Genomic DNA, 26,894 nt, shown 5'->3' on the forward strand with positions numbered 1-26,894 from the left:
AAACATTGGAGACTGCATTTACAAGCCATGAAAATGTGCACATCATTATATGGCAACTTTATTATAAGCATGGTCATCATCATTATCGTTATTACCATCAGCACAACAAATATATCGCGTCAAAAGTCTGATCCTCATGGTAGAAATACATGTGTATCGTAGCTGGTAAAAGCAACAAAACATCACTCATAGACCGGGGGGTTTAGCATTAAGCGAAGGCGTTACGCTGAAAACCACCCACTAATGTCTGTTTTCAGACATGACAAAGCATTTTGAATAGCACATCTAACGAATCAAGAAAATTAGCCACGGAATGAGTTGGCCATATAGCACTACTTCAACACGGACACACATATACATCAAAAGATGATTGTTTTTATGTTTCAGAGATGGTGGCAAGCAAAAAAAAAAAAAAACAATGCTTGCTGGCATCACAACATCAAACCAAAGCTAATGTGTAATTGTACCTCCTCATTGACGTTGCAGCATCTCTGTGTTGAGTTATAAACAGTCACTCAAATAACCCCTCAGTCAGGCAGCCAAGCAGCCAGTCAGCCATCTAGCCAAGCTGTTGTTTAACACGATTTTCTTTATTCACTGAAAACTTGGCTAATCATATAAACAAAAAAAAAAAGTTGGTGTTGCCGCGCCACACAGTAGCCTGTATATGGCCCCAACCCAGTGATGCTTCCAATAATATTACCTACCACCACCTTCTTCTGTTACAGTCAAACAACAGGCAGCAAGCAAGCAGGCTAGCTGGCTGGCTGGTTGGTGGCTGGCAAGTAGTCAGCCAGCCAGACAGGCTCACATATTCCTGTTGTTGTTGTTGTTATTGTTATTGTTTAACAACACTGCATAAATAATTATTATTAATTTACGCTGTGCATTAAGAAACAATGAGCAACAACAGCAGCGGCATCAACATGCACCTTGGCAGCAAGCCTTGTCTCAGCGGCAGCAACAACATCACAACACAAAATTGTATGCAGGTGCAAGCCAGCCAACATTAAGACAGCCATCAAACATCATTTCTTTGGTGGAGGCTACCAGTGGTCCGTATTGTTGCCAGACTCTCCTCAAAGGTGGTGATGTTGTATGTTTTATGATTATTTTACTCTCGACCAACTTACTTTTCAATGTCTTTTCGTGAATATATGATTTTAGATTGTGTTTTTGATGTGTTTAAACTGAAAATGTGTTTGTTGTATGTTGTGGTTGTTGTTGTTGTTATTATTTTCAAAAGCTAAAAGTGTAACTCATTGGAAAAGTTCTTAATGAATGAAAGCTTAGGGAAAGGCACTAAAGCCCTCTGCAATGAAACAAAAGACTTAAGCAACAAACTTGTTTTTATGCAGTCTTCGTCATTGCCAACGTCAGCAGCAGTAGCAGCAGCAGCAGCAGCAGCAACAACAACTCAAGCATTAGCATCATTGGACACTACAACACAACACACAAGCAACAGTTACATATCCTCTCTATTTCAAAATGTCGTTGTTGTTGTTGTTGCTGTTATTGAACATGTTGTTGCTGTTGTTGTTGCTCCTCTTTATTTTCTTTTGGTTAAACTTTGTTTTGCCTTCATAAATTGATTAAGCGCTTGATTTTATGCTACTTTTTTGTAAAGTTTTATAAATTTTTATGATTTTTATACGCACATAATTCGCAATTGGTTTGAGTGTTTAGAGTGAGTATGTTCAAGCAAAACCCGCTTATATTACCTCGTTAATTAACGTCTTGATTATTTGTTTATAATCTCCAATATCTGAATACAATAAATTTAAATCCATGATTAGCAGAAATATATGCAATTGGTGTTAGTCTAACACGTTGGCATGGACTCTTGTCTCTGCTATAATTGAATGGCATCGTTTGCATTTATGGTCTTATCTTGGAGGTGTTTATTCATTTTATTTATGAAATTGTTTAGAGACTGTCATGTATGACACCCACAGCATTTGGCATACAGACACGCGACCTGCATAGCTTAGTTGAGCTCTTATAAGCATTTATATGCTAATTGGTTTATGATTTAATTACTAAATTGGTTAAACATTTTATTTGGTAATAATATGCTTATGGGGTTCTTAAAAGATAATGGGTATATATCAGCCCAAAAAAAATATACACCAGGCGAAGGGCGGAAAGTTCGTAGCCGTATATAACCCTCCAAGACCAAATGGGTTAAAAATATCTAAAAATAGATTTGGTATACCCACCACCGAAGGATGGGGGTATACTCATTTTGTCATTCCGTTTGCAACACATCGAAATATCCATTTCCGATCCTATAAATTATATATATATTCTTGATCAGGGTAAAAATCTAAGATCATATAGCCATGTCCGTCCGTCTGTCTGTTGAAATCACGCTACAGTCTTTAAAAATAGAGATATTGAGCTGAAATTTTGCACAGATTCTTTTTTTTTTGTACATAAGCAGGTAAAGTTCGAAGATGGGCTACATCGGACTATATCTTGATATTGCCCCCATATAGACCGATCCGCTGATTTAGGGTCTTAGGCCCATAAAAGCCACATTTGTTTTCCTATTTTGCTGAAATTTGGGACAGTGCGTTAAATTAAGCCCCTCAATATCCTTTTACAATTTGCCTCAAATCGGTTCAGATTTGGATATAGCTGCCATATAGACCGATCCGCCGATTTAGGGTCTTAGGCCCATAAAAGCCACATTTGTCAACCGATTTTGCTCAAATTTGGGACAGTGAGTTAAATTAAGCCCCTCAACATCCTTTTACAATTTGGCTCAAATCGGTTCAGATTTGGATATAGCTGCCATATAGACCGATCCACAGATTTAGGGTCTTAGGCCCATAAAAGCCACATTTGTTATACGATTTTGCTGAAATTTGGGACAGTGCGTTAAATTAAGCCCCTCAACATCCTTCTACAATTTGGCTTAAGTCGGTCCAGATTTGAATATAGCTGCCATATAGACCGATCCGCCGACTTAGGGTCTTAGGTCCATAAAGTCCATATTTATTATCCGATTTTGCTGTAATTTGGGACAGTGACTTCTGTTAGGCCCTTCGGCATCACTCGTCAATTTCGCCCTGATCGGTCCAGATTTAAATATAGCTGCCATATAGACCAATCCTCCGATTTAGGGTCCTAGGCCCATAAAAGCCACATTTATTATCCGATTTTGATGAAATTTTGAACATTGAGTTGTGTTAGGCCCTTCGGCATCACTCGTTAATTTGGCCCTGATCGGTTCAGATTTGCATATAGCTGCCATATAGAACGATCTCTCGATTTAAGGTGTTTGCCCCATAAAAGGCGCATTTATTGCCCGATTTCGAAATTTGGGACAGTGAAATGCATTAGGCTCTTCGACATCCCTCTTCAATTTTGCTCAAATCGGTTCAGATTTGTATATAGCTGCCAAGTAGGCCGATCTCTCAATTTACGGTTTTTGCCCCATAAAAGGCGCATTTATTGCCCGATTTCGCCAAAATTTGGGACAGTGAGTTATGTTTGGCTCTACGACCTTCCTCTTTAATTTGGTTCAAATTTGGATACAGCTGCCATATGGACCGACCTCTCCATTTAAAGTCTTAGCCCCATAAAAGGCATATGAATAATCTGATTTCGCTGAAATTTGACACTGTGAGTTATGCGAGGATTTTCGACATCCGTTTCGTATATGGTTCAGATCGGTCTATATTTGGATATGGCACCCAAAGACCAATATACTGTACTTATTAGACCATTCAATATCCGTGTCGAATTTGGTCGAAACCGGACCTTATTTCGATATAGCTGCTATGGGGGCATAAATTATGCATTGTTCACCGATTAATGACGAAAGGTGGTTTATATACCCGAGGTGGTGGTTATCCAAAGTTCGCTGAACTTAACACCTTTTTACTTGTAAAGTTTAAAATTTACACGGTCCAAAAAATCATTATTTTGGTGAAACAGGCAAATTTTGCAATTATTCACATATAAATCCTTTTTTTTTGTGCTAAATGGTCATAAATACTAATACAGCAAATATATTTGCTGTTACAACTTTAAGCTTTCGAAAATCATAAAATTGTTCTTTTTTTCAAAATGTTTATATGTTTGTTCGAAAAATTATTTTCCCAACTTTTTTCTTTTAAAATAATAGTTTATAACATTTTTAATTATTTTAAACTTAATTTTTTTTATAACTCGACAAGGGCAGAAAGTCGAGATATTTGATTAAAGAAACGAATATGACGATATGAAAATGTTAAAACTTTTTAAAAATAAATAAAGATTTTTTAAAAAAACCTTTGATTTGAAGAAAATAAATAAAATAAAATAAAAAATATAAACTTCTTTCTATATTACATTTTTATATTTAAATTTTTTTAAAAAAATTTTAATTTTGTTAAAAAAACTTAAATTTTTTTCAAATTTTAATTTTTTGGAAAAAAAATTTATTTATTAAAAAATTTTAATTTAATAAAAAAAAAATTACTAAATTTTTTTTTTTAATTTTAATTTCTTTTTTAAAAATTTAAATTTTTTTTTAAATTTTATTTGTTTTTTAAATTTTAGATTTTTAAAAAAAAATTAAATTTATTTTTTAAAAAATTTTAATTTTTTTTTTAAATTTTAGATTTTTAAAAAAATTTGAATTTATTTTTTAAAAAATTTTATTTTTTTTTTTAAATTTTTACTGTTTTTTAAAAAAATTTAACTTTTTTTTCAAAAAATTTAACTTTTTTTTAAAAAATTTTAACTTTTTTTTTTAAATTTAAATTATTTTTAAATTTTATTTTTTTTTTTTAATTTTAGTTAAAAAAAAAATATTGAAATTATTTTTTAAAAAACTTTAGTTTTATTAAAAAATTTTCTTTTTTTAAATTTATTTTTTTTTTTAAATTTTTTTTTATTACATAATTTTACTTTTTTTCAATTTTAATTTTGTTAAAAAATTTTAAATTCCTTTAAAATTAAAAAATTATATTTTTTATCTTTTTTTTTTGCAGAAATTATAATACAGCCCATAAAAATAACTCTAAAAATTGTAAGTTTTCAAATTTTTTTTATAAAAATGAAATCAATTTTTATAGCTTATTTTTGTCAACAATATGTTTACTTTTGTAATTTTAAGCACTTTAATTAAGCGGCACTTTTATCGGCAAATAGACTTGGATATAGCTCGTTCCCAAATGTAAGTTATTGAAAACTGTCCATTAAAACCCTATAAAATACACATCTTATGGCTCTTATACCCAATGGTATAAAAGCCTCATTACACTCAAAACCATGTTTGCCCTTTCCACCAAAAGAGAAAAATTAGATATCGTTCGATTTTTTACTATGGCTGTCAAGAAATAAGCATGTCACAATATAAAGTTATAAAATATAATGCCATGTCTTCAACATTTTTTCAACTAATAACCCTACAAAACAATCATGCCATGTCATAGCACACAGAGCCACACACACAGATATCCTACAAAAAACAATGGCAAGAACAACAAACAAGTAGGAAAATAAACATTAGCTGAATATAATGAAAGTTTAAAAACACGCACATAACCAACATACCAACAAACGACAATAACCACATCCTTTTTGTTTTTGTGCATATGCTGAGCACCATCCATACACAAGTGCAGCACTCAATGTCTAAATAGCAAGCATGTCAAACACACTTTTACAATAACAACAACAAAAACAGAAAAAAACCTAGTTACAGACACACATTTTTACACACAATACTATAAACATCACCCTCACAATGCAGTTGAAAAAATTAGCATATTGTGTTACCGCACTTCCTGCCACACTTTTTTCTCTGTTGTGTGTGTATGTGTGTGTGTGCTGTTTTGCTCTCTTCCTTGCCTACACTTCTTGGATTACAGACTTGTTAGAGTCTTAGGAGTGAGTTGGTTCTCTACTATTGCTTTAGACTTTTATAAACCGCCAATGGATCGTATAATATCCGTTTTCAAAGTTTATAACACATTTAACTCATCCCTTTTAGTATGGTGGGGGGGACATAAAGTGGTATAAATCAAACACACAATTGAAAGAGAACATGTTGAGTTAGAAGAGTAAAAGAGATTGGGGGAGTACAACTAAAGCATTTTCTACATAGACACGCACCCACCAGCACGCTATGATAAAAGTCACCACTCTGTATTCGCGCACCCACACTTAGTTACACATACTCACATACTCTTGCTCACATACTCTTGCTCACATACTCTTACTCACATACTCTTGCTCACATACTCTTGCTCACATACTCTTGCACACATACTCTTGCTCACATACTCTTGCACACATATTCTTGCTCACATACTCGTAGCCTGGCGAAAGCGCCTTTTCCGTCTCATATTGCAAGTATGCGATTCCTTCGACAACGTTATATTTGTATATTTAAATCGTGTTTAATGGCATGAAAACTACATAGCAATTGCAATGTTAATTTTTTTTTCGTTGCGTTGCGTTACTTTGCTTTGCTCTGTGATGTGGGTTATGTTTTCCCATAACACTTAGACACGAGCAATATCAACCATGACGTAGGCAATGCCACAGAAGGTGGAAAAGTAGAATGGAAAAAAAACATTCCACTTTTTCTTCTTGCATTCATTCTTAACACTTGTTAAGAGTTCTGACACGCATTGTGGGATTGAAGGTGTTTTAGGTAGAAACCGAGGAAAGGAAAAGAATTTTTGGGAAAATTATAGAAAATTGAAGTTTATAGGGAGGAAAAAATGTAATTTTTCACAAAAACGGAGAGTAATTGTGGCTACTGTGGAGGCCACCGTAGCGCAGAGGTTTGCATGTTCGCCTATGACGCTTTGGGGGCCAGTTTTGGACACAATTGCCTGTGGGACCATACATCCCTCAAAAAAATTCCAAATGTAGGCCGCTCGGAAGCCATTTTAAGCTATAGCCAAACACACCGACCAACTAGTATTTCCTACATAGAATTTTCCCCAGTGCGACCTCTAGGGCCGCTGGGGCACAATATTGACTTTATTTGCCTATATTTTGGCATGTTTTGCAAAAATACTTTTTATTAGTGTAGGTCGGTTGGGATTGTAAATGGGCCATATCGGTCCATGTTTTGATATAGCTGCCATATAAACCGATCTTGGGTCTAGACTTCTTGAGCCTCTAGAGGGCGCAATTCTCACACGATTTGACTGAAATTTTGCACGTGGTGTTTTGGTATCACTTCCAACAACTGTGATAGGTATGGTTGGAATCGGATCATAACCTGATATAGCTGCCATATAAACCGATCTGGGATATTGATTTCTTGAGCCTCTGGAGGGCGCAATTCTCATCCTATTTGACTGAATTTTCGTATGAGGTGTTTTGGTATCACTTCCAACAACTGCTCTAAGTATGGTTTAAATCGGTCCATGTTTTGATATAGCTGCCATATAAACCTATCTTGGGTCTTGACTTCTTGAACCTCTAGAGGGCGCAATTCTCATCCCATTTGACTGAAATTTTGTACAACTGCTTCTCTCATGGCCTTCAACATACGTGTCTAATATGGCCCAAATCGATCAATAGCTTGACACAGCTCCCATATAAACCTATCTCCCGATTTTGCTTCTTGAGCCCCTACAAAGCGCAATTCTTATCCGAATGAACTGAAATATTACATAATGATTTCTACAATAATCCCTTACTTGTTAAAAATTAAAATCTTTTGCTAAATAAACTTTGGAAAATTCCATTTTCTCTCTTTCAACAAAACTTTGCCATTAACCCTCCTTCAAATCAGACATAAACTCACTGTATGATTGTCTCCTTAGTCTAAGGTTTTCTATAGCACGTTGGCAAAAGTTTTTCTCCAACAGGCAAAATAGAAAAACTTTGATTTTCACTGCAAAGTTTCGCAATGCAAACAAACTGAGCACAACAACAGCAAAAACCAAATAGAACTGACTACAACTTAAGTGACGTTTAACATGTGCCTCCATATGAATTTGGATGCAAGTTGAATGAAACACACACACACAAAAGAAAAGTTTGAGGTACCTGATATGCCATAGTGGTGTGTATAAAAAGAGCTTGCTGCAAAGGAAACTCCATAAGTCGTTTTGTGGTTTTCCTGTGTTTATATCAAAATGGGCAACAACTACCAACTTACCTTGCAGCAACAACAGCAATATGTTTAAGAATGTATGTTAATAACAGGATGGGGTATGGTTAAAATCACCCGCATTTAGTTTACACTTTACTGAAGGAAACCAAATCGTGTGGTGGCAGCTCAGTTATAATGATAATCCAAAAATGGGGTTTTCACCTTGATCAAAATGGTAATGATGATGTCTGCAAAAGTTGGGCTTACCTGCAAATAAAGAAAAAAAATTTTTTTTTTTTTAGAAACAATGATTTCCATAACTAAGTCTTTATACTAGGATTTATTTGCATTACAAAATGCAATAAATTATTTACAATTATATTTAATTAAGGTTTTTTTAATAGTTGCCATAGCTATGTTAAGTTATCGCATAGAAAAACAAAAAAGAAAAACGGATACCTTGACGTGTTTTTAAAAGTTGCATGCGATTTTTGTATTGGTGTTTGTTGGTGGATGGCGTTTTTTTCACAGAATTTGTTGTTTCTTAGTCGGAAGGCCTAAATATTGCTTATAATTGCATTCGTAATTTTAATTGTGGCAAATAATTAAAGTAGTTGACACACAATGGTGGTAAATTGTACAGCAACAGTAGAATGCTGTGGCCAAAAAAAGTCCGAAATCTTTAACCAATTAATAACGAAGGGGTACAAAACATACCCAAAAATCAAACAGAGAAATCTAAATTTATAATTCACTAGCCGAACCGGGCCCGCTCCGCTGCGTCTTCTTTAACTCTCTAATGGCAACACTTCGCCCGGAATGTGGATATCGATCCCTCGAACCACTTTCTGATATGGGTGGCGTTTTTGGGGTACGGGGGAGGGTCCACCCGATATCTAAAAATTATATAGCCTATGTTTCCTTCCAGACAATCGTACACAATCTATGAAAATTTTAAGAAAATCGGTTCAGCCAAGTATCATATAGTCATAATGGGTCTAATGGCGTTTTTGAGGGGTGACATGACCCCCTATACTTCGATCTAATTTTGTATGCCAGATTCGAAATGTACTCCCGAATACCTTTCATTTGAGCCCCATATTGAAATGAACGTCCAATATGTCCGTTTGGGGGAGTTTTGGGGCTGGGGCGGCCCGATCGGTACTTAGACTCAAATTTCGATACCATATTCGTATTCTACTCTCCAATACCTTTCATTTGATACTTATATTGACCCGATCGGTCCACTTTTGATTTTGGGTTGTGTTTTTGGCATAAGGGGGAGGGTCCGTCCCCCTTCCGATACCGAAGCAGCCTATGCTGGCTTCCAGACCAACCTACACAATTTGCGAAAATTTGGAGAAAATCGGTTCTGCCGTTTCTCAGTCTATACGGAACAAACAAACTGAGTCCATATATATACGTGATGGGCTAATGGGCCCATTTTGGACCTTTTTTGTGGGAGTGGGGTGACCCCCTATACTTCAAAATGAATTTATATGCCAGATTCGTTATCTACTCCCGCATACTTTTCATTTGATACCCATATTGTACATATCGGTCTACTTTTGACTTTTTTTGGTGTTTTTGGGTGGAGAGTCCGCCCTCCTCCGTTATCAATAAACTACAAAGTCTATTCCTACTTCCTGACCATATTCGTAATCTACTCCCGCATACCTTTCATTTGAGTCCCATATTGTCATGATCTTCAAATAAACCTATTTTAAGGAGTTTTGGGGCTAGGGCGGCCCCCCAGGTACTTGAACCCAACTTTTATTATGAAATTCGTACTCTTCTCTTGAATACCTTTCATTTGAATTCCATATTGTCCTGATCGGTCCACTTTTATTTATGGGTAATACTTTTGTGGTAAGGGGGAGGGTCCGCCACGAATATTAATATTTAGGACCAAAAGGCCAACTGACTCCTAAAACCCCCTAACGGAAATTGAGACTAGCAGGGACAGTTTGGAGTAACATACTGTCCCGATTAGTCTAAATTTCTGTAAGGAGGTTTTTGGAGTCAGTCGGCCTCTTGGTCCTAAATATTCATTCATTAAACTCCTAAATAGTTCCGATCGGCCTAATTGTCTTTTTGATTAATTTTTGGCCATGTGGTGGTTCCCCAGACACTTGTGGCTAAATTTTCATAGCAGATTCTTACAGTCCTCTCAAATACCTTTCATTTGATACCTATATTGTCCCAATCGGTAAACATGCCCGTTTAGGTGGGGCGCTCCCCCCAAATTATTTGACCCCAATTTTTAAATCAGTTTCTTGTTTTGTCTGATAGTAACTTGGCAAACAAAAATTTTTTTTTTTTAATTTGCTATTAGGGGTATTATTAAACTCCTAAATAGTTTCGATCGGCCTACTTGTCCTTTTGATTAGTTTTTGGGCATGTGGTGGCTCCCCAGACATTTGCGGCTAAATTTTCATAACAGATTCGTACAGTACTTTCAAATACCTTTCATTTGATACCTATATTGGCCAAATCGGTAAACATGTCCGTTTGGGTGGGGCGCTCCCCCCAATTTATTTGACCCCAATTTTTAATTCAGTTTCTAGTTTTGTCCCATTATAGCTTGGCAAACAAAATTCATTTATATCGCTGCATACATCTCAGAGAAAAGAGAGTTTTTTTTTAATTGCTTTAAGGGGGATGGTCCGACCTCCCTCCACCCCTGAGTATCGAAAAGCAAGATCTCTATTTTCATCGAAAATTCTTAACTCAAACTCTTTTTTAACATTTCATTGTATTCTCTACACTCTGTGAATATTTTGGATTAAACTGTCCTGGCCATTTTTGGACCAGATCTTCGGATTTAATAGAAGTCAACATTTGAAATTGTAACTAAATCAGATTTTGCAAGAACGATTTGCTCCACATGCTTAGAAGATAGCAAAATGATTAAGGGCACAAAGAAAACTGCTCGTTTAGTTTTTTAGGCCTGTCGGCGAGCCTCTAAACTAGAAAAACTGTTAAAAGTGAACATTTTGCAATCCTTCACAGTTTGGGGGTGGGGCACCCGGCCCTCCCAAAGACTGCGAAATGGAAATATGGACCGATCACACTACAATATGGCATTTAAATGAAAGGGAGTAGAAAGAAAAGGAGAGTAGAAAATGAATCCAAAATCCAAATGTGTGACCAAGAATTTAGAGGGTCGCCCCACCCCCAAAACACCCCCAAAATCGGACATTTTATTCTACCATGAAGTCAAATGAAATTTTTTTTAGAGTAGAACACGAAATTGGTACCCAGCTTCCGTCCGTCTATCAAAATCACGTAAGCGGTCGAACGCGTAAAGCTAGCAGCTAGAAATTTTGCACAGATACAAACTATTGATGTAGTTCGTTGGGGATTGCAAATGGGCTATATCGGGTCGGATTTGGATGTAGGTCCCACATAAACCGATTTCTCGATTTGACTTCTTGAGCCCCTGGAAGTCACAATTTTTGTCCCATTTGGCTAAATGGAATTGTAATCGTAATGGGTCAGCCAATCGTTTGTGTGACAACAAGCAACACTGAGTCTTCTGTGCATTAAAATCTACTCGACTCATTCGACCCCACTCAGAAATGGCCAGCAAATCCTGGCAGAGTGTATCATCCATAACCCGCCTCTTGTCCTGAATCTCTCGAAAACTTGGCCTATGGTCGAATGAGTACGAATGACAGAGATTACTGTCATACGCAAATGAGTAGATCGGGTTCAAAGTCTGACCCAACAGATCGTTGATGAAAATAAGAAAAAGAGAAGGAGTAAGAACAGAGTCCTGGGGGGATGAGCACCAATCTATAACGACTCGTATAGTGCGATCTCTGAGAAAGCTCGAATTAAATTAGAACGAAGCCATTATCGACACCAAATGCGACAAGCTTTGATAGTAGTGCACCGTGCCAGACCCTATAAAATGCCTTGGAGATATTCAGAGTCACAACCTTGCACTCACCAAACTGGTGGAGCGACTCCAAGGTTCCGACAGTCGAGCGATTTCTGCGGAACCCATATTGTTGGTCGCTAAGAAGGCCATTAGACTCTAAATACCTCACAAGATGGTGATTAACCATGCTCTCCATGACCTCGGAGAGAGAGCGGAGCATATCACAATTGGCCGATAACTCAGAGGGTTGTGTGACTCACCCTTCTTGGGTATTGGCTGGATGACAAGATCGTGATTAACCATGCTCTGCATGACCTCGGAGAGAGGGGAGCATATCGCAATTGGCCGATAACTCAGAGGGTTGTTTGACTCACCCTTCTTGGGTATTGGTTGAACGTTCGCAACCTGCCAACGCGCCGGTAAGACTTCCGCACGGTAGGCAAGATTGAAAAGGTTGCGTAATGGACGAGCGAGCGTCGAAGAACACCTGCGTAAGACAAGTGTTAATTTGCCATCCGGGCCCGCGGATTTATTTACGTGAGGTGACCCGTAGAGCGATTTCTGCGGAACCCATACTGTTGGTCGCTAAGAAGACCATTAGATTCTAAATACCTCACAAGATGGTGAATAACCATGCTCTCCATGACATTGGAGAGAGCGGAGCATATCTCAATTGGCCAATAATTCGGAGGGTTGTTTGACTCACCCTTCTTAGGTATTGGCTGGACGTTCGCAACCCATCAACTCGCCGGGAAGACTTCCGCACCGTAGGCAGGGTTGAAAAGGTTGCGTAATGGATGAGCGAGCGTCGAAGAACACCTGCGTAAGACAAGTGTTGATATGCCATCCCAGGCACGGGGATTTATTTACGTGAGGTCACCCTTAGAGCGATTTCTGCGGAACCCATACTGTTGGTCGCTAAGAAGGCCATTAGATTCTAAATACCTCACAAGATGGTGATTGGCCATGCACTCCATGACCTCGGAGAGAGCGGAGCATATCGAAATTGGCCAATAATTCGGAGGGTTGTTTGACTCACCCTTCTTAGGTATTGGCTGGACGTTCGCAACCCATCAACTCGCCGGGAAGACTTCCGCACCGTAGGTAGGGTTGAAAAGGTTGCGTAATGGATGAGCGAGCGTCGAAGAACACCTGCGTAAGACAAGTGTTGATATGCCATCCCAGGCACGGGGATTTATTTACGGGCCATGCTCTCCATGACATTGGAGAGAGCGGAGCATATCGAAATTGGCCAATAATTCGCAGGGTTGTTTAACTCACCTTTCTTGGCTATGGACTGAACGGTTGCGCCAGGAAGACTCCCGCACGGTAGGCAAGGTTGAAAAGGTTGCGTAATGGATGAGCGAGCGTCGAAGAACACTTGCGTAAGACAAGTGTTTATGTGCCATCCGGGCCGGGGATTTATTTACTCCTAGATTCTCAAGAACACTTTTAACTCCACGAGTTCGACGAAATATTTGGGGCATGACGCCAGATACATTTTCGTTTGAGGGGAGTGGTTGATTGCTATCCGGCAGGAGAGAATACCATGCAAATATTGGGTTGCCCAAAAAGTAATTGCGGATGAACTTTATTCAAATATACTTTTTTTACACTTTTTTTTCTAAAGCAAGCTAAAAGTAACAGCTGATAACTGAAAGAAGAAAGAATGCAATTACAGAGTCACAAGCTGTGAAAAAATTTGTCAATGCCGACTATATGAAAAATCCGCAATTACTTTTTGGGCAACCCAATATATCAGCCAACAGGTTAGCCTTATCAACCGGGTCAGTGAACGCTTGATCATCCTTAACAAGAGTTGGAATAGATGAAGAACTACCCCTTATAACATTTTTCACGAACGACCAAAAGCTCTTACTTCCTGGTGTAGAAGTAAATAAGAACCTTAGTACGCAGACGCTGTTCGTAAATTGGCACACGAAGATCTTGCCTGCTGGCGCAGCAGTTCAGTATTGGCATTTCAACCAAATCGCCCAAGAAACATTGGTGGTCAGACTTTTATGAGTTACTTCAATGGTTGTTAGTTGGAAATAATATAAAAATCCAAAGCTCTGCGAAAAATTTTTGGTCAACAAAAGCTTCATAGATTGAAGATTTAAAAACCTTAAAAATTGAAATTTTTAAAAAAAATTTTGATCAAACTAGCAACTCATGTCTGGCCATGGGGGTACATTGTTTTCCTTGTAATCACTGAGCCATTGTACATAGCCGAAAATTGGATTTAATAAACACCTTGCGTTACAATTACAAAACCTCCGCTTTTGTAAAAATCGTCTAACTCATATCCGCTCCAATAGAAAATGAAGCATAAATTTTTTCCATACCCATGTAATGGAAGAACACACACAATTTCTTTGTTTCTTGGCTCAATCTAATTTCCTGTTAATGTCTCTGGGTTGGCGGTGAAACCTGTCTATTCTTTGCTTCTTGCTTTCTTCCAGCAAATCATGCTTGTAATTGTTTAGGTTTTATAAACAAATTAATACTTATTACCAATTATTAAATAATTACAGTGATTCTATTTTCCTTTGCCTTGCAATGATCCAGCCATCGACCGACTCAATGGTAGGGCAGGCCATACAATGACATGCAATTGATACTTTGTGTAAAGAACCTTAAGATTGGGGGTGCCCTACGCTTCGGAGTAGAAGCAGAAGAAGCCCACAACAAACCCACAAAAGCTGCAGCAACTTAATCCCTTCTTTTTGATATCTTCCAAAAACAAAACAAAAAAAAAACTCTGAAAAAAAAATCCAACAGATTGTTGCGTGTTTATCAAGTAACACCAAATGACCATGCCACCACACAACAGCAAGAGAAGGAGTTGGCATCCCAGGGAAAAAGGGCCCGACATGTATCCCATGCCATATGCAGCAGCAGCAGCAGCAGTGGCATTGGCATCGGCAGCCGCAGACTGCATCATATTACATCCAAATGCAGTTGAATGCATTGATACACTTGATTTTGTTTCGGGGGATTCTTGTGGTCGTCGCCTGATCCCAGACTCCATCACAGAATCGAATAGAGTCGAGTCGTGTGTTCCACCGACGACACATTCCATATGTGAGTCAGGCAGTCATTCTGTCAGTACGCCACATGGACACGTTGGTAGGTGTACCTATGTGTGCATGTATGTGTGAGTCAAATGAATGCATTGCAATGCGTTGAATATGGATGGTTTACTTTGCTGCCTTTGGACATGACTTCTCGACCAAGATCTGTTCATTTTTTTTTCCTCTTCATCATCAACCTCCTCTGTTCTGTTGTTGTTGTCGTTGTTGTTCTTGGCCATGCCAAGGGAATGCGAGCTGGCCGGGATCGCTCTATGTTTTGTTATTCTTGTTATTGTTGTTGTGGTAGTTGTTTGTTATCGCTTTTCGATTGTACTTTGTGTCATTCACGATGTGACGGTTAAGTGGTCAAAAGTAGAGGAAGATGCCTGCCTGGCACTGAGAAAAATAAAATGTTAAAAAAAGCACCATCAGGTGAATTTGAGCAACATCGTTCAACAACGAAGTGGAGTGTTTGTTTATGAAACAAAAGCTTTATAATAAAAAAAAAGAAAGTCGAAATCGTACTTGTTTTGTTGTGTAAAATGAATAAATTTAAACAAATATGTAGGTTTATGAAAAAAAAGTCGAAATCATGCTAGTTTTGTTGTGAACGAAGTGGAGTGTTTGTACTTTTTGAATGGGTTGTAGTTGTAGGAAAAAAATTGTGGAGACAGTTGAAAACAAACAAAATCTAAATGTATATGGCAAGCCAGTTTTTATTCAAAGCAAGAGAAATTTTCCACCAACGAAGTGGAGTGTTTGTGTATTTCAAAACTTCTCTGATACGAGAAAGTTGCAAAAAAAAATTGTTGCAAGGGGACTGATGCTTTGAGAGCGAACCAAAATAGCAAAGATAAATTCGTTAGAGTTTTGTCACCAACGAAGTGGAGTGTTTGCTTTTTATTATTTGATGCTATGTATTGAAAGAAATTTGTATTTGAATAACAATAAAAGTTAAACACAAATGTTTATAAAAACAACAGGTAATAATGGTAACAAAAGCGATATATTTTAAGCGAAGTAGAGTGCTTGCCTTGAGTGCTAACAAAAAAAAAGGGAAATGAAGATCTCGGATGAATGAAACTTAAAAAATTTGTGTTAGTAGAATGGCACAAACAAAATTAAAATGTTAATGCAGCCAACAGTTAAGATTAAAAATGAAACAGATATTTTGTAAACGAAGTGGAGTGTTTGTTTATTGTTTATTTGTAAACGAGGTGGAGTGTTTGTTTATTGCAAAACATCTTTGATAAAATAAAGATACAAAAAAGTAATTTTTAAAGGTAGCCAGATGATTAAAACAAAAATAAAAATAGAAATATCAAAATATTGCGAGTTTTGTTATGAACAAAGTGGAGTGTTTGCTTCTTTTAATTTTATACAAGGCATTGAAAATGAAATAGCTTTGATAACAACGCAAACAAAAGAAACTGTTTTTTAAAAACCACCGTTAATATTGAATTCGAAAGAGATTTATCATAAACGAAGTGGAGTGTTTGTTTATATTGACACTTTTCTGAGACAATGAATAAAAAATACAAACATTTTTGTGGATTAGCAGATGATTAAAAAACTTAAATGTATAGAAAGGTCACATTTTAGGAGAGTTTTGTTATTAACGAAGTGGAGTGTTTCAATTTTCCAATTTGAAGATTCATGGAGAGAAATTTGGTATAGGTAGTTTGGCACAAACAAAATTAAAATTATTATGAACACTACAGTGAATATGAGAAATGAGAAAGATATTTTATGAATGAAGTGGAGTGTTTGAATTTGAAAATATTCTCGGGAAGGAATTTGGTATTGAAAGTAAAGCATTAACAGATGATTTAAAAACCTAAAGGTATAGAAAGTTCGCTTTTTTAGAGAGTTTTGTTATTAACAAAGTGGAGTGTTTGAATTTTCCAATTTGAAGATATTCAGGGGAAGAAATTTGGTTTTAGTAGTTAAACAGAAAGAAAATCAAAAAGTTTTTATGAAAACTAAAGTGAATATAAAAATGAAAGAGATATTTTATGAATGGAGCGGAGTGTTTGGTTATTTTTTTTACTTCTCTGATACAATGCAATGATGGGCTACGTTTAAAGCGCAGCAAGAAAGTTTTGTTGAAGACATAGTGGAGTGTTTGTTTTTCTAATGTTAAGATAGGTGTTAGAAAGTAAAATTATATTGAAAGAAAAGAAGAGGCGATTTTTGAAATCCGTAATGAAATGGATTGTTTGCTAATTGCATACTGTTATAGGGGCATAATAATAACAAAAACATAACAAAAATGAAGTTGAGTGTTCGTGAAGCCCTAAGTCTCCAATTTGCAATATTCTTAAAGGAAATTAAAATTTTAAATTTAAAAATGTTATGCTTAAGAACAAATTACAATTCATATTTATGAAAGAATTTTACAGTCGACGAAGTGGAGTGTTTGTTTCCTGTATATCAATTTAGTAGCTAACTGATAAGACAAACATGATATAGATGGGTTTGTAGATGGACATATGTAAAAAGTAAAAAAGAAAATCATATTTTTGCTATCTTCGGCATTAACGAAGTGGAGTGTTTGTTTAAGTTTTAAATTTTGCTGTTTCAAGTTCTTGCAATTATAAGAGATGAGTTTATATATTAAACAATAATCGTAGACGTTTCAAAAGTTTAAGAATAAAAACAGCTTTAGCAAGTGCAATACAGACAACGAAGTGGAGTTTTTGTTTCTAATTACTTTAATATATATTAAAACTAAAATGTCAATAAAGTAAATATAGAAACCTTATTCACTGCGAAAGAGGTGGAACGTTGAGAGTGAGTTATTTTTTCGAAGCGAAGTTTTTTGTTTGAAGTGGAGTGTTTGTTTTTTCTTATAAATTATTCGATTGCTATTCGATTTGTCAGCTACGCTTACCTAAGTAAGCGTAGCTGACAATTTTGTAAGTCCATTGTGATACCACAGTAGCGATAGACCAAGGCTTCTGGCTGGAATCGAACCCACGACCCCTGCACTGATAATCCAAGCACACTACCAACTCGGCTACCGGGGCGCTACAGGACTTCAAATATATATCAGGGCCAAAAAATCGAAAAGTGCAACTTAATAAAATAAGGCTTGCAAGTCTCCCAAAAAAAAAAAAAAATTCTCCTGCATGAGTAGGAAAAGAAGTGGAATGGAAGTGGGTTATTTGTCCGGAGTGAAGTTTTTGTTTGAAGTGGAGTGTTTGTATTTTTTGCAAAACTCCCACCAAAAAATCCTCTTGCATGAGCAGGATAAGAAGTGGAATGGAAGTGGCTTATTTGTCCAAAGTGAAGTTTTTGTTTGAAGTGGAGTGTTTGGTTTTTTTCAAATATTTGTCAGGGCAATCTAATAAAAAAAGGCTTGCAAATCTCCCACAAAAACTTCCTTCTGCTCATATATGGTAGCTTTTATGGGAAAGATAACCCATGTTTGCAAAATTTATGGACGAAACTATATCGGGATTTTACTGCCCATGTTTGGAAAATATATATTAGGAAATCCTTTTTTTTCAGGGTGTTGACATTCGGTGGTTAACTGCTTAATGCTGCATATCTTCCCCCCCCCCCCCCCCCCCCCCGCCCATCTCTCCCTTCTCAATTTGGTAAGAAGGTACAATAACATGTATCATGTTCACTGTTGTTGTATGCGATACGTATTTCTTTCGTAGGGTTTTTGTCTGTTGTTGTTATTGTTGTTGTTCTGGCTGTTGGTTACTTCAGATTTTATATTTTTTTTCTGTTTTTGGTTGAAAGGTATTACGTTTGACGTTTCGATCTTTCGATTATGTTCTTGTTGTTGGAGGATTTTTTTTTTTTTTTGGTTAACAGAAAAAAAAAGTAAACCAAACTTGCCAACAACACGTTGGCGGCGTCGGCGGTTTTTAAAAAAGATGCTGCCGCATTTCATTTTATTATGTACGGGTTTCAGTTCGGGTGTAGATTTGTATGTTGAAATGTTCTTTTGGTAAGCGCGCGATGATGATAATGATGAAGACGAGGATGATGATGGTGAAGACTATCACGCTGACGATGATACTCAATAATGTTTGCTTGCTGCCTGACTGCCTGCCTGCCTGTTTGCCCATCTTTCCCAGCAGTTAGGATTTTGGAATTGATGCTGAGTGAATGATCTGCTGCTGCTGCTGCTTCTGCCGCTGCTGATCATCATGCCGTTCAAATTTATTTTGTTTTTTTTTCTCTTCTTCATGTCTCGCTTAAATATGGGTTGTTGTTGCCTTTTGCTTTTTCATTCGTTTGTTCGTTGATTTTTTGTGTTGTTGGCCGGTTTGACAGGTGTTTCAGGGTTTAGTAAAACACGGCCGATAATATTATACATTTAGAAAAGGCTTGTTTTGGTTTACTTGGCGGCTGTTTTGTTTTTGTTTTTTTCGTTTCGTATGGTTTTTTTTCATGAGAATTTGTATGGAAAGAAATTCAATTTGTATATTTGCTTTGTTAAGAAAACGAGGAATTTATTATATTAAATGTGTTTTTTTGTTGTTGTATTTTTTACATTTGGATGCTGCTGCTATTCTAAAAACATTAAATGAAAGGCTAGCCAGAGCTACAGTTATTTGAGGGGTTTTATCAGGAAAAAAAAAGACACATTTCAAAAATGTTATATCCATTCAGCTAAGCTGAATTGCATTATTGTCATTCATAAAATTTGTTATTTTAATTATAAAAAATTATTTTCAGTTAATTCTGCTAAGCTGAATTGCATTTGAAACACCATAAATCAAAAAAAAAAAAAAAAATGCAATAACATTGCAAAAAATTGTAAACCCTAATCAATACAGCAAAAGGCTAATAACTCCCAACAACAATACAAAATGGATTGTTTGTAAATTTAATAAATTGCCATACAAAAAAGTTGTTGTTGTCAGATAAAGGGCCAGAAACCACGCGGGTTAACAAGGGAAAAAACCCTCAAATCCCATAGTTAAAGATTGCTAAGTTAAAGACACCCTCCAACAGAAGGTTCAATGATCAATGTTTCCTTAATTTAAGGGAATTTTTCAATTCAGCTCAGCTGAATTACTTTTTTTGAGAGATCAGATTGTCCCGGTTTAGGGCAAGTATGAGCAAAGTAGTTCTAATTCAGCTAAGCTGAATTGCAATATAAAGTTAATTCAGCAAAAAAAAAAAGTTTTAAAAATTTATTTTTTTTTGTAATGCACTCAATTCAGCAGGGGTTGTATATTATTCAGCTGCGCTGAATTTAAAAATTTCAATTCATTGAAAAATTTTTGTAAAAAAAGTTTAAACATTTTTTTGTTTCTAATGCACTTAATTCAGCTGGGGTTCATTACAATTCAGCTGAGCTGAATTTAAAAATTTGAATTTATTTAAAAATTTTTGTAAGTAGAAAGTAGAACAGCTGAACTGAATCTCTGAATTTAAAAATTTCAATTCATTGAAAAGTTTCTGTAAAAAAAAAATATTTTTTTTTCTTTTTTGTAATGCACTCAATTCAGCTGAGCTGAATTTAAAAAATTTCAATTCATTGACATTTTTTTTCTAATTTAAAGTCAATTATTTGGAGTCTTAAAGTAGTACAGCAGAACTGAATCTCAATTCGAACGCATTTTCAATCTAAAAAAGATTAAAGTTTATGACTGTAATCAATTCAGCATGGCTGAATTACTCAGAAATTTGGAAAATATTCATAAGAAGTTCTGTATTTTGAAAATTTTTCGATTCAGCTTGGTTTAATCACAATTCAGATAAGCTGAATTCAAAAATGTTCGCATTTTTGACACATTTTTGAAGTTTAAATTCAGCTTTTTTTGTAATGCACTCAATTCAGCTGGGTTGATTACAATTCAGCTGAGCTGAATTTAAAAATGTCAATTTATAGACAATTTTTTTCTAATTTAAAGTGAATTATTTGGGGTTTTAAAGCAGTACAGCAGAACTGAATCTCAATTTTAATGCATTTTCAATCTAAAAAAGATTAAAGATTATAACTGTAACAATTCAGCATGGCTGAATTGCTCAGAAATTTGGAAAATATTCATAAGAAGTTCTGTATTTTGAAAATTTTTCGATTCAGCTTGGTTTAATCACAATTCAGCTAAGCTGAATTCAAAAATGTTCGCATTTTGACACATTTTTGAAGTTTAAATTCAGCTTTTTTTGTAATGCACTCAATTCAGCTGGGTTGATTATAATTCAGCTGAGCTGAATTTAAAAATGTCAATTTATAGACAATTTTTTTCTAATTTACAGTCAACTATTTGGGAGTTTAAAGTAGTACAGCTGAACTGAATCTCAATTCGAACGCATTTTCAACCTAAAAAAGATTAAAGTTTATAACTGTAATCAATTCAGCATGGCTGAATTGCTCAGAAATTTGGAAAATATTCATAAGAAGTTCTGTATTTTGAAAATTTTTCGATTCATTTAGGTTTAATCACAATTCAGCTAAGCTAAATTCAAAAATGTTCGCATTTTTAAAATATTTTTGAAGTTTAAAATGAATTCAGCTTAGCTGAATTGAAAAATTTTCGCATTTTTGACATATTTTTGAAGTTTAAAATGAATTCAGCTCAGCTGAATTGAAAAATTTTCTCATTTTTGACATATTTTTGAAGTTTAAATTAAATTTTTTGAAGATTCGAGGCAATTGAGCTCAGCTGAATTACGATTAAAAAGTATTTTAAACCTTAAAGGGGACTCAAAATGCATAACCACTTAAAAACAAACAATTCAGCATGGCTGAATCGCACAGATAGTTGGAAGATGTTTTTTTTGAATATTTTTGAAGTTTAAAATAATTTTTTTGAAGATTCGAGGCAATTCAGCTAAACTGAATTGTAACTAAAAAGTATTTCAAACCAAAAAAGGATATACAAAATTCATAACCACTTTAAAACTAACAATTCAGCGTGGCTGAATTGCACAGATACTTGCAAAATGTTTTTAGAAATCCTCATTTTCTTAAATCTAACTTGGGAAATGTTTTATTTTTCGCATATTGACTTATTTTTGAAGTTTATAATAATTTTTTTGAAAATTCGAGGCAATTTAGCTCAGCTGAATTGCAATTAAAAGAAATTTCAAACTTAAAAGGGGACTCAAAATTCATAACCAATTTAAAACAAGCAAATCAGCATGGCTGAATTGCACAGATACTTGGAAAATGTTTTCAAAAATCCTTATTTTCCTAAATAATTGAATTCAGCGGGTTTTAATTACAATTCTTCTTAGCTGGATTGCTATCTTTTGATTCCAGGAAACATTTTTTGCAATTTTAAACCATTTTTTGCGAAATTCAGCTCAGCTGAATTTCAATTAAAAAGACCATTACACCTTAAAAGTGATTTACAGTTGAAAATAATCCATCAATAACCAATTCCTCATTACTTAATTGCACGAAATTTGCCAAAATCTAGTTTCACTAATGTGGCATAAAGAAGAGAGAAGTTTTACATGGCATAGTACCTCACAAATGTTGCCAGCATAAGGAGGGGAAAGCCACCGCTGACATTTTTTTTTCTGATGGTCTCGCCAGGATTCGAACCCAGGTGTTCAGCGTCATAGGCGGACATGCTAACCTCTGCGCTACGGTGCTTTAATTAGAGTGCTGAATTCAATTCTCCTTAGTTACATGCACTCATATACATAATGCAATGCAAACTTCTTCCTAAATGTTTCTGTTTTCATGTTCAATAGCCTCCTTTTTATCTAAATCTCATAATGGACCTCACTAAGCCCAGGCAAAAGAATATTAAAAAATACCAAAAAACTCACAAAACTATCAACAGTTAATATTTAATTCTCTTTATTGATTTGACAACGTGGGAATGTTTCGGTTTATTTCTTAACGTTTTTAATTCTTATGCTCCTTGGGCAACCTTCAAAGTATCAATTTACACCCCAGACTAAAAAGGAGAAAACAGCTAAAAAAAACAACAAGACAACAAAAACCACAAGTCAAAGTATCTTGACCGGATTTTGATTTGATTTTTCCTACTCCTTCTGTTCCTTCTTTTCAAGGCATGCCATCAAAAGTTGACCACTGCCGCCCATAAGCTTCCCTTTTTTCTGTGTGTGTGACACACAATGTGAAGGCGTTTATTGAACCAAGGCAACCATAGCGATTTTAATGCTGCCTAAACATTCCAACTTCTGTGACAGAAATGGCAAAAAAAAACCCCAAAACGCCTTAAAAACAAAGAAACTCCAAGACAAACCCTATCGAAAGTCCTTTAGAAATATGCCGCAGTGGCAATCAACAGCAGGATGACTACTACCAGCCATACAGGCCGCAAACATTGTGACAACAAAGTGAGTAGTAAGCAAAAAAAGCCCTGGGAAGGGACCACCAACACCAATAAAAATTGAATCCAAAAACGTATGGCTTTAGTAGTTCCCTTACGAGAAAGAAAAAAAAAGCACTGAAATGACTTTGTTCTTCGCTTGTCTGTCGTATTCCTAAACATTGGACATAAAGATGTATAAAACTGTCAACGGAAATAATATCAACGACAAAGGACAACATGCAACAGGCCGAGTCTTCATACAAGCAAAGACTCACAAGGTCTTAAGAGGCAGCGCTAAGCCATCAGAAAGAGCTGAAAATCAACAAAGTAATCAAAAACTAAAGGGAATGAATGGTTTTAAGGATTGAAAAATGTTGTGGGAGTAAAGACTTCCATAAAAGTGGAGAGAAGAATAGTGCACCGAAAGAAACATCTCAAATTGTGGATAACAAAGTTTCAGGATTCATGTGTAAAAACTGTATGAAAAAGTTAACTACGACCAGAGAAAAGTTGATATCAAATGGGCTCATTTCAATACCATACGGTATTGACGGTACAGCAACAACGTATGGTATAAAAACAATATCGGATGGTATGGATGACACATAAAATGATTAGTACCGTTTGGTACTAACCTTAATACCGAACTGGTAATGGTTTTATTACCAATCTGTTATTGAAACATCAAAAATTGTGGAGTATTGACAATGTTTCAGAATGCATATGTGTCTACAAATTGTAGGAAATGGTGATCTACACCCAGAGAAAAGTTGATACCAAATGTGCTTATTTCAATACCATACGGTATTGATGGTAAAGCAACAACGTATGGTATAAAAACAATACCGGACGGTATGGATGAAAGAAAAAAAGGATTAGTAACGTTTGGTACTAACATTATTACCGAACTGGTAATGGTTTTAATACCAATCTGTTATGGAAACATCAAAAATTGGAATGCATGTGTAAAAACTGTAGGAAATGGTGATCTAAACCCAGAGAAAAGTTAATATCAAACATGCTCATTTCAATACCATACGGTATTAATAGTAAAGCAACACCGTATGCTCGAAAACAAAACCGGATGGTATGGATGCAACATAAAATGAATAGTACCGTTTGGTATTAACCTTATTACCGAACTGGTATTGGCTTTAATACCAATCTGTTGTTGGTTTCAACACCAGAGCGTTTGTGATTTTAGTACCAAACCGTTATTGATTATTCCACCTTCTAATGAACCTAAAACAAGTAAGAGCGTGCTAAGTTCGGCGGGGCCGAATCTTATATACCCTCCATCATGGATCGCATTTGTCGAGTTCTTTGCGCGGTTTCTCTTTTTAGGCAAACAAAGAATATTGAATAAGAACTATTATGCTATTGGAGCTATATCAAGTTATAGTCCGATTTCGAATTGAATGCTGAATATTGTAGAAGTCATTGTGTAATATTTCAGTTCATTCGGATAAGAATTGCACCTTGTAAGGGCTCAAGAAGCAAAATCAGGAGATCGATTTATATGGGAGCTGTATCAAGCTATAGATGGATTCAGACCATATTGGACACGTATGTTAAAGGTCGTAGGAGAAGCCGTTGTACAAAATTTCTGCCAAATGAGGTGGGAATTGCGCTCTCTAGAGGCTCAAGAAGTCAAGATCCCAGATCGGCTTATACGGCAAATGCAAATTTTGCCCACGAACATTCCACTAAGGAACAGGGGCAAACTTCTCACATATTAATGAATGCAGTTCGATTCAAATTTAAGCTCAATGATATATGGCAGCTATATCAAAACATTTCAGTCAAATCGGACGAGAATTGCACCCTCTAGAGTCTCAAGAAGTCAAGACCCAAGATGGAAATTTTGCCCATGAACATTCCACTTAGGAACAAGGGCAAACTTCTCACATATCAATGAATGCAGTCCCCCCCCCCCCCCCAACCTATGGTGGAGGGTATAAAAAAACAATTGAAAATAATTTAATCCAATTTTATTTCGATTATTTAAGTTAATAATTACAAAAGGCAATGTTACACTTTGGCCAACCTCAATTCTTTGTATTCAGCAGTTGATTCCATATTCATCGATTCCCTGAAGTCGTTTTCATATGAAAACACCAACACAGCACTGTTTTCCCCACAAAGGATTATCATATTTTTGATGTAGAATGTCCTTAGAATTTGTACAATTTCGATTTCCACCGCTTTTGAGTGTTTGAACAGGTTTTTACGCCCAGAACCAGGCTCGAAGGACCAGAAATGACAGATGACCACAAAGAGGGGACTGTGAGCTTTTCGAAGCTATGTGGCCTAATCTAGACTTGAAGGGATCTACCGCTTTGCTGTCATTGGCTAGAACACACGTCGCAGTCATTGTGTCCGTCATGGCAGGTCAATGTCTAATCGGAAAACATGCTGACTGACTGAAGGTTGCCAGCAACGGCTTTTGCAGAAGCTGTGAGGACGTCGAAGAAGAAGAAACTATAGAACACCTTCTGTGTGTGTATGTCCCGCACTAGCATTCAGAAGGAGTTCCTCTTTAGGCTCATATTGCTTTAAGAAGCTAACGGGTTTAGCTGATGTGAGTTATTGGGCTTTTTAAAACCATCTGTGTGGTTCAACTGTAGGAACTAGAAGGAAGAAGGAAGATTCTTCTGTTCCTGTGGTATCACAATGGACGAAAACGTTTAAGTAAGTCTGATGGTAGACTGCCACTTAAAGCTAACCTAGCCTAACCTAACATGATATAACTAAGAAACAAATTTTATGTTGCTGTTTAGTCCTAGCTTTACTCCCTTATATATATGTTATTCAAAGTATTTCCAAACCTTAAAATTAAATATTGAGTTTAGTATATCATACATCATATAGTGGAGGATACACGATTACTTTGTCTATCATGGATTTACTTTGTTACAATACAACAACTCTATGTGACCAACATGCTATAACTAAGAAGGAGTTTTTTAGGTTTCGTTGTTCTTGTATAGCCCTAGCTTTACTCTCTTATATAAATTTATCAAAATGTTTAGTATATCATCCATCTTATAGTGGAGTAGTGGTATCCTTCTATTCAAAAAAGTTTACTATGTAAAGCATAGAAAGACTTTGTTACTATGAAGCAACTCTATTAAGACAATATGTTATACCTAAGAAGAAGATGTAATGATCTCGTTGTTGTTTAGCCTTAGCTCTACTCCTTAATGATGTTATATTTAAAGTATTTCCAAACTGAAAGCTGAATCCTCTTCTCTCTCTAATGAATGGTTGAGATTTGATTCATTATTTTCATACACTTGGAGTGTATGATATGTAAAAGAATCAATCAAACTTCTATAAAGTCATCCTCTCAGATGTAAAACATTGATGCAATGCAGAACTATATGTAAGATAAAGTCTTATGATTACCATTTCTTCTTAAATTCCTGCAGTTCTGTCCTTCTTCTGAAAATATTCACTGCTTATGAACTATGCTGCTTAGTGTTAAAAGAAAAAATTAACCAAAAACTTTGTCACCACTTGTTGTTGTTGTTGCTGCTATTGTGGCTGTGGTTATTATTGTCTATCCTCTCATCTTCTCTCCTCATCTTTGTTGAACAATTATTGTTTAT

General features: G+C 35.8%; 2 protein-coding genes across 5 annotated transcripts in view; one reads left to right on the plus strand and one right to left on the minus strand.

The window, feature by feature from the left end:
• The window catches only part of LOC106093002 (hybrid signal transduction histidine kinase M), a 195,446-nt gene that overhangs the window by 98,655 nt on the left and 69,897 nt on the right, over window positions 1–26,894 (minus strand). For 2 of the 4 annotated variants that reach the window (XM_059361291.1, XM_059361292.1), the window contains exon 2: window positions 8,123–8,323. The exons of the other annotated variants lie outside the window; for them this stretch is intronic. The gene's annotated coding sequence lies outside the window, so the exon portion shown is untranslated. The remainder of the gene's footprint in view (window positions 1–8,122; window positions 8,324–26,894) is intronic. 4 annotated transcript variants of the gene reach the window in all.
• LOC131997598 (uncharacterized) lies at window positions 70–4,994 on the plus strand. The gene is made up of 4 exons (XM_059368554.1): window positions 70–158; window positions 895–1,096; window positions 1,359–1,493; window positions 4,986–4,994. Exons 1-4 carry the CDS (start codon window positions 70–72, stop codon window positions 4,992–4,994), a joined length of 435 nt encoding a protein of 144 aa, XP_059224537.1.

This window comes from Stomoxys calcitrans, chromosome 1 (genome assembly GCF_963082655.1).
Source record: "Stomoxys calcitrans chromosome 1, idStoCalc2.1, whole genome shotgun sequence".
NCBI classification, from domain to species: domain Eukaryota; kingdom Metazoa; phylum Arthropoda; class Insecta; order Diptera; family Muscidae; genus Stomoxys; species Stomoxys calcitrans.